Source organism: Gymnodraco acuticeps, unplaced genomic scaffold (assembly GCF_902827175.1).
Source record: "Gymnodraco acuticeps unplaced genomic scaffold, fGymAcu1.1, whole genome shotgun sequence".
Classification (NCBI taxonomy): Eukaryota; Metazoa; Chordata; class Actinopteri; order Perciformes; family Bathydraconidae; genus Gymnodraco; species Gymnodraco acuticeps.
In genome coordinates this window covers 1,369,074-1,377,797 of record NW_022990042.1, presented here as the reverse complement: position 1 = coordinate 1,377,797, position 8,724 = coordinate 1,369,074, and the positions used below count along the sequence as shown (strand labels likewise).

General features: G+C 41.2%; 1 protein-coding gene across 1 annotated transcript; it reads left to right on the top strand.

The window, feature by feature from the left end:
• The first annotated feature begins 337 nt into the window (after positions 1–337).
• On the top strand, positions 338–8,445 carry rpl5a (ribosomal protein L5a). The gene is made up of 8 exons (XM_034215385.1): positions 338–474; positions 819–888; positions 1,007–1,122; positions 1,201–1,335; positions 2,161–2,363; positions 3,108–3,285; positions 4,455–4,543; positions 8,273–8,445. The coding sequence occupies exons 1-8, from the start codon at positions 472–474 to the stop codon at positions 8,373–8,375; spliced, it is 897 nt and encodes a 298-aa protein (XP_034071276.1). The 5' UTR covers positions 338–471; the 3' UTR covers positions 8,376–8,445.
• Positions 8,446–8,724: the final 279 nt, after the last annotated feature.

Below are 8,724 nucleotides of genomic sequence, written 5' to 3'. Positions count from 1 at the left end.
TGTTGCCTATAGTGAAATTGTATATGGTAGTGTATTCAAATGTATCTCGTATTTTCTTGTGTATTATTTAAAATCTCTAGTGATATACTGTATGTCTTTTCTTTTGTTAATTTGTTTGTATTTGCTGTTAATGTTAACTTTTATTTTATTATATTTGTTTTTTATTCCATCTTTTAAATATTGTTGAACTCTGCTGCTGTGACCAAAGGAATACCAAGTTCGGGATGAATACATTGTCTGTCTATCAGAGAGGAAGTGAGGCCCATGGATGAATAATAAGAACTGGATACAGCGTCATTCCTATGAGAGCTGCTGCCCCCTGTCGGCGCATGCGTGGTGTCCTCCTGGGCACCAGAGGGCGCTCGTGCTCACACACACGTCGAAGAGTAGAGACTATAGAGCCAAGGCAATCTTCCGCCAGTGGTAGAGGCATCTGAGTCCAGGAGGAAGAGGCGCAAAATCCGCTCAAAAATGGTGAGTAAAATACATAAATATGTACCCAGTGCACACAGTCTGGGTGTTTAGATATATGTCTGGTGGTAGAAAAGTGTTTCCAGTGGTTTGATCGGCAGATGTTCGTGGATGTTTGCGGCTGTTCGGTCGTAAATGGCCGGCGAGCTTCTGAGCTCCAGCGTGGCACCTATCCATGCCTGACGAAACATCAGCTAACCTATATTCCACAACACGCTTTTTATAAATACATTCATTTGTTTTATATGAAATTGTCAACAGAGTGAAGCTCAAAACAATGTGCATTACTTGCGCATGTTATTTTCCCGCTTATAGCTAGTATGCTAACATATTGACTCTCCACCCAGGGTTTCGTCAAAGTGGTGAAGAACAAGTCATACTTCAGGAGATATCAGGTCAAATTCAGGAGAAGGAGAGGTACGGCTTTTCTCTTTACTCCAGCGTCACAGGCCTGGTTGTATTTTTGCACCACAAAGCTTTTTAAAATGTATAAAAATTGTGCCTCGGTAACCATTGTTTCTTGCTATCTCTATAGAGGGAAAAACGGACTTCTTCGCCCGGAAGCGTCTGGTTGTGCAGGACAAGAACAAGTACAACACACCAAAGTACCGAATCATCTTCAGGTTCTCCAACAGGGACATCTGCTGCCAGGTCAGTTAATGTGAGACTGAGCCCCACGTGGTCACTTATTGATGACCCCCTGACTCAACACTTTTTCTCTCTTTTCAGATTGCTTATGCAAAGGTCGAAGGAGACCAGATTGTGTGTGCTGCTTACTCTCACGAGCTGCCCAAATATGGCATCTGTGTAGGCCTCACCAACTACGCTGCGGCCTACTGCACGGGCCTGCTGCTGGCTCGCCGGGTAAGAGCACATACACACAGGAAGTTGCAGGTGTTGGCACATGTTTTAGATTTGTTTGCTGGTTCTCTGCTTCTTGATGATGTTACAAATCTCACTGAGCAAAATGTAGTTGGTCCTTCATATGCACTAGCTGATGTTTACTGTCCTTTCAAGACGGGGCTGAGAGAAGCGAGACGAACCATCATGCACAAAGTCTAATTAGTCTATTAACACTTGTTTCTGTTATTTTTGCTGATATGGCACTTTGAAAGGTCTGATTTATTGCCTCAAAATCAGTAAGAGTGTGATCTAACTAGGGATCGGCCGATGTTCACTCTGCCGATCGATCGGTGCTCTCTATAAAGGCCGATCGTGAGAGCTGATCACATGGCGTAAAATACATGACACTTTTCTGTGTGCAGCAAAACAAGCGTGCCAAAATAGCTTCACCGGTCTGGCAGTATTTTAAGGTGTCTGAAAATGACAATAAAATAGCGGTATGGCAGAAATCCGGCAGCTCCACCCGCTGTGAGACCTTACTCACTATTTTATCTACATCTGGAACTAGCTAAACTAGTTATACATGCTCATTTCTCCCGTGTTATTATCCAAAGTGAATGTAAACTTGAATAATGTACTTCATTAGAATGTAATAATTATGTTTGTGGTTGTTTGTGGAAGCTCCAGTGAATGAGCCCCATTAACTGAGTTTTAAGCATCACTTTAAATGGAAGATCCCCATAGGCCCCGCCCACTTGATCGGATCGGTATCGGCCGATACTGATTCCGGCGATCGGAGCATCCCTAATTCTAACATCCTCTTTTGTACTTTCCTGCTTTCCCTAGCTGCTGAACAAGTTTGGCATGGACCAGGTGTACGAGGGCCAGGTGGAGGTGACGGGAGACGAATTCAACGTAGAGAGCATTGACGGAAAGCCGGGTGCCTTCACGTGCTACCTGGATGCAGGCCTCGCCAGGACCACCACAGGAAACAAGGTGTTCGGAGCGCTGAAGGGGGCCGTCGACGGAGGGCTGGCCATTCCTCACAGGTCAGTACTTTATGGGAAATTACAACCTCCGATAAGCATTTTATTGTAGGTTATTTTTCCCTTTTTTAAGCAAGTCTTGAAGGTGCGCAAAGAGCATCAAATAAAGATCTGCAGCAACCAATATGAAGCGCGCCCACATGATAGGAGATCATGAATATGAATAGACTTTTAAGGGCCAAAATATTTGTTATGCATTTGAATAAACAAATCACTGCTTTCACTTTCATGTTGTGCTACATGGTTGCTAATGTACAAATATTTTCAGCTAAATAACACCATTCTTTGTTACGGTGTGTCACCTAGAAGCAAAATATAAATACAAATGTACAAAGATTAATATTTGAATGAGATTGACTTCAAAGCTAGGTTCGATATTATTCCATTAATAAAACTTCCGTATCAAATAAATATCACTTATCATTCCCACTGTGGTTGGTGACAGGTCCAGCTGGTGGCTATTGGTTCTTCTCTGCTTCTTGATGATGTTACAAATCTCACTGAGCAAAATGTAGTTGGTCCTTCATATGCACTAGCTGATGTTTACTGTCCTTTCAAGACGGGGCTGAGAGAAGCGAGACGAACCACAGCCAACATCTGTCTGTCATCAATTGGCAGAGGGTGTTAGGAGAATAGCCAATATAACAAGAGACCTGAAGAAAAACATACCAAATGGAAAGTGTAAATGTTGAATAGTCCTACTCTGGCAATACAAATAACGTGATCTCTGCTCTCCCTTGTTTCCAGTCTAAAGCGTTTCCCCGGTTACGACACGGAGAGCAAAGAATTTGACGCAGAGGTGCATCGGAGACACATCATGGGCATGAACGTGGCCGACTACATGTCTTACCTGATGGAGGAGGACGAAGACGCCTACAAGAAACAGTTCTCTCGCTTCATCAAGAGCGGAGTCACGCCAGACACAGTAAGATGGAGGCTCGCTACACACAATGTAGACCAGTGGTTCTCAACTGGTCAGGCCTCGGGACCCACTTTTTAGTCAATAGATTGCGACCTGAAATTTTGAACCACTCTATTCAACAAAAAAATCCTGCAGTAATATATACACTTTGCAGCATACAATATTAATTAAAGTGAAGTACAGTACATATCCCTTCACAGAACAAAATAATGCTTTTAAATAAGGTTTAATGAGATGATGGAATCAAATCTGAATTGTAGAAAGGCACACGTGCTGAAAACCTAACCCCAGAAGAGGGGTCTGGGGAGATTCTCCCCCAGGAGATTTTTTGAAATACTAACATATAAACTACCCATTCTGGTACACTCTGAGAAGAAAATAAATAGATGTATTACGACATATTAATAATACTTTATATGAAATCGCCCAAAAATATGACAATATGTAATTAAAAAAAAATGGATTTAAATATAGTTTGAATAAGGACGTTTTATACAACTTGGTACCTCATTTTGGCCATATTTTGTATCCACAATACCATCCCTAAAAATAACACCCTTAGTAAATATGGGAATGTGATTGGTTCAATGGTAACCTACTTGTAGTCATGTTTTTTGTTAATGCATAAAAAGGAACAATTGTAATATTCATTTACAGATATCACAATTTGCTCAATAAGAAATTAACAAAAAAATGCCCAATTACATAATTTGTCCACCAGAGAGCAGTCAAGGGTTTACTTAAAAACAAAAATATGGAGTTAAAGGGAGCCATACTGAAAATGTTTCATTTATGTAATGAAACAAAAAGGATCAGGAAATAAGGTTAACGGATTTCAGTATTTACAAGATCATAGCAACAGTTAAGGTGACCGCTGTAGACCCACACTCTGAATGTGCTCAACACGTCTCTTGGCACAATTGCATCAGCCATTGCATGGCTACATACATTTTTCAGTGTTTTGACTTCTGTGTTAGCTGGTTCTCTGCTTCTTGATGATGTTACAAATCTCACTGAGCAAAATGTAGTTGGTCCTTCATATGCACTAGCTGATGTTTACTGTCCTTTCAAGACGGGGCTGAGAGAAGCGAGACGAACCATCATGCACAAAGTCAAATCTCGATCTAGACATCGTACATTAACACTTGTCTCCTTGTTTCTGTTCTTTTCAGGTCGAAGAAATGTACAAAAAAGCACACGCCGGCATCAGAGCAAATCCCGTCTTCGAAAAGAAACCCCTAAAAGACGTCAAGAAGAAGAGGTGGGTTCTTATTTCCATCTGTTACTTGCTTTTTTCTTCTTTAATTATGCGGTTAAACATGAGTTCAATTAGAAGGTGAATTTCCTCTATCTTTGAGCTAGATCCACCATACAACCTTTAAAGAACCCCTGTCCCATTACTGCTACCCTCGGAAAAACCCTGTCTAGGTATTGCCTTTCTTAGGGTTCTAGCAGGGTCTTAAAAAGTTTTACATTTGATAATCAGAATTTAAGGCGAGACACGGCAGGCAAGTACTGGTCAATTTTGAGATTTTGTGCTATTTTGATTCTATAACATGTTTTCTTTCAGGCTTTTGGAAGGAAAACGTACAAAATACACATTTAAGTGTTTATTTTACTATAGTTTGTCTATTTGCGTCTGTAGATTTCTCCTAAATTCACCAAAAGTTAGCATTCTAACGTAACATAAAGTACCGCGACCGCTGTGTGCACCATGTCAACAGAGGTATCGCTGGAAAGCTCCGTCTCTCCTGCACAATCTCATCAGATCCAAATATGGTCATTGCCTTTGTATCAGCAACCAATCGTGAAAGCACAAAGGGGTCTTAAACCAAGAAACTAAATCTCATTGGCTGGTGTCAATTTCTGACAACGTGATTCGTTCAGATGCGTCACGTGGTGTGCTAAAACACTTCCTGGTTAGCTTTCCGCTAGAAATTAAAATCTCAAAATGGCAAAAGAACGGCGAAAAAAACGTTCACAGAGAAGACGACAACAATTGTCACTTGCACGAAGCAAGGTTATACAAATGACCCCGAACATGAAATACCTTCACGGAGTGCGTCGATGCGCAAGCTGTCATCCAAAGAACAGGAGGGTTTAGCTAGCGCCTCACTGCAATCTTTAAAGGTCGTTTTCTCAAAATGAGTTTTTTCTCCTACTCTTGAGTTTGAAATGTCAACTTCAGTAGCACGTACATACACCAAACCTTCCAGTTATATTCCTATCAATATTATGAAGGCTTTTACAGAAGGGTTTGTTCATATATCATTCATAGCCTGAATTATACAACATTGTATACCTAAAAACATGGTGAAAATTGATATTTTAGGGCTGTTGACAGTATTTTCTGATTTATGGAGTGATAAAAAGAGATATCCAATATCCCTTCTGTAAAAGCCTTAGATACTAATATGACTACAAAATGAAACAAGAATTTTGAACCTGGCTTTATCCAAAGTTCAGATTTCGATTCCTGTTAAAATATGTGCATATTTAATGAGATAAGGGCTAATTTGCATATTTAAACATGCTATTTCAGAAAACTTGTAATACAAAAAACAATTGCCTTATTGCAAGTAATTAACTGGAAAAATTTCTAGCTGATACCTTTAAGTTAAAAAAATTACCCTATTCACCTGGGGTGTCTCGCCTTAAGGCCTTAAAAGGTCTTAAAAATGATCGGATTTGAAAGGTACTTCTGTGTTTAAATGTGTTTTGGGGGAAATGTCTGGGCTGCAAAGTAACCGGTAATAGCCTTTCAGTTCCCCCCAACAATTCGTATTGAAATAAATCAACATGGAACCAATAATCACTAACTTTTTTGTTTCCCACGGCCCCTTATCGGAGAACACCCAGCTAGTAACCTAGCAACCGAGCTTCAGCTAGTGGCAGTCAGAAACTCGGGTATCTTCGAATCTACTTACAAATAAATATGGGGAAGTGTGAGTTCAACCGTATTTGGTTGGAAAACATCGAATTTAGTGCTTGGTTGAAACCAGTGGAGGGGAACGTGTTTGAAGCCCGCTGCACCTTTTGCAGAGAAATGTAGCGTTTTTTGTGTGCAAATGTAGCGTTAGTAAACCCAGTATCGGCCCCCGATACTGGGTTTTAAGGATCGGCAGATCCAATTAAATGTCATGGCCGATCCATAGTTAATATTTCCCATGATTCCGTTGTTACGTTGTTTGTCGTTGTTGTTCTATTGCATCAGCCGCCATTATCGAGTTGGAAAAGTGGAACGGACACATATCGTTAGCTAGTTAAAATGTCTGCAGTTTGGCATCATTTTAAAATAACTACAAGTGAGTCGCCGACTGCGACATGCAAAGTCTGTGGTGTGGAAGTCTCACGAGTTGGTGCTAACAGGGTCTCCTACAACACCACAAACCTAATAAAACATCTTAAAATACTGTAAAGCGACAGCGTCTGCGACTGATGGACTCCATCAACAAACACTGCGGGACAGCTTGAAACGAAAGGCTTTACTTCCTCGAGACTCCGAGAGATTTCGCAAGATTACTGAGCTGATTGTGGAGTGCATAGCAGGGGACGACCAGCCAATTTCACTTGTGGAAAACTCCGGTTTTTGTCGTCTAATAAATTATTTGGGTGCCTGTCTATTTCTTAATGTATACGAAATTAAATGCTGTTTGCCAACACAAAAAGTGATATCGGGTATCGGAAAACCGGTATCGGGAAATATCGGGATCGGATCGGAACCTATATGAAAATATCGGGATCGGAAGCTAAAAAATGAGATCGGGACATCCCTAGCAGCATCTCCCCCGCAACAACCTCCGGGTGATGTTTGGGTCTACGTCAACCCTAAAAGCGGAGCTGCTATGGACGCTAAATACTGTAGCTAAACACCAATCCTACAACAGCAACGATGAACGATTGTAGCCAAGGCAGCAGAGCTCAGAAGATAGCTCTTGTCACACACATGCAGAGACAGAGAGTACAGAGACACATTTCTTGTACGGTTATGCTATTATGTTCAGTCATCGTTATGTTGAACATAAATACATTTACTAATTATGGGACGTATTCACACCAGCCTTTTATAGTCCGGTTGAATCGAACCCTGGTGCGGTTCATTTGGGTCGGTGTGAACACAGTCCGAGACCTCTTAAGTGAATTAAACAACCGGACTCTGGTCCGCTAAAATAGGTGGTCTCGGAACACTTGCTTGCGAACTCTGGAGCGGTTCATTGCTGGTGTGAACGCAGTCCGCACCAAAACATAGGAAGCGTAGTATTTACGTGTCACAAGAACGCGGATGTCTTCAAAATCTTTAGCGAAAGAGTCTTTCAAGACATCCGCGGTTGTTTAGTTAAAGAGTGAAGTGAATGAAGTGTTGAACAGTGTCGTGTAAAGTAAAAATGCTCCGTCAACTACATAAAAGTACCTGTACCTGTCGTCGGTGAAACGCCCCTCCTTACTGCAGAACGTCTCTCATTATATGTGTTATAATGTTTTTTAACGGACGTTGTCTGATTATATAATCATATGCGCGGGCCGCTAGTGTCTGTTGATCTCCAGATTAACAGCAGCATGAGAATAACCTGCCGAAAGTGCTGATGCTCCATGGTGGAGGCTCCGGTAGAAATTGCTGGGATTTGCGTTTTTACCCCCTTAATGTCTGACCAATGGTTGAACAGCATTTCTGTGCACATGACTTGTGTTTAAAGTTTATAGTCCATTTGAGTTTTGATTGAATTTTGCCTGTGTGAACGCAAATCGAACCTTCTGAGAAATGAAACAATGTAACAAACTGTGGTCTGGTGCGCACCAGAGAAGAGGACTATTAGGTGTGAATGCACCCTTACATTCTCAAAGTGGTCTTAAAAAGTCTTAAATTTGAGTTGTTGAAAGCGGCAGGACCCCTGCTTTCTGTACTGGGGAGCTCCCAGTGCTGAGCGGACAAACACTTCTCTCTGCTGAGCTGAATGTTAATGGGGCTCTTGTTGTGTTTTGTTTCCGGCAGGTGGAATCGCGCCAAGTTATCTCTGGCACAGAGGAAGGACCGCGTCGCCCAGAAAAAGGCCAGCTTCTTACGAGCGCAAGAGCAAGAAGAAGGGGACGGTTAGGAGCCCCGCTGAAAAAACTCCACACAAATCACAGACAAATCACAAACAAATACATTTATTGCAAACTCAAGCTCTTGTCTTTGGCAATTATTTTTTCAATGAGTCATGTGTGTGTTGTGTTGAGTGGTTGTTTGTACTTTTTAATAGGGCTTTCTTTGCCCTTGACTGTTTAAACTACACCCATGAATAATATATATAATATTATTTACAGTAATTATCTTTAATCTATTCATGGGACTCACCCAAAGGTTCTTCAAGGACTATACAGGCTCCAATTCAAGCTCCAAACACAGCATATTTTTAGACATGGAACAATATAAGTTACTGTTACCATAGTGCATTTTTTACA

What these genes read in the sequence shown, in the direction of transcription:
- rpl5a (XM_034215385.1), top strand. An exon ending in GCGGAGTCACGCCAGACACA is followed by an intron (nt 3,286 to 4,454) that starts GTAAGATGGAGG and finishes TGTTCTTTTCAG; the next exon opens with GTCGAAGAAATGTACAAAAA. An exon ending in AAAGACGTCAAGAAGAAGAG is followed by an intron (nt 4,544 to 8,272) that starts GTGGGTTCTTAT and finishes TGTTTCCGGCAG; the next exon opens with GTGGAATCGCGCCAAGTTAT.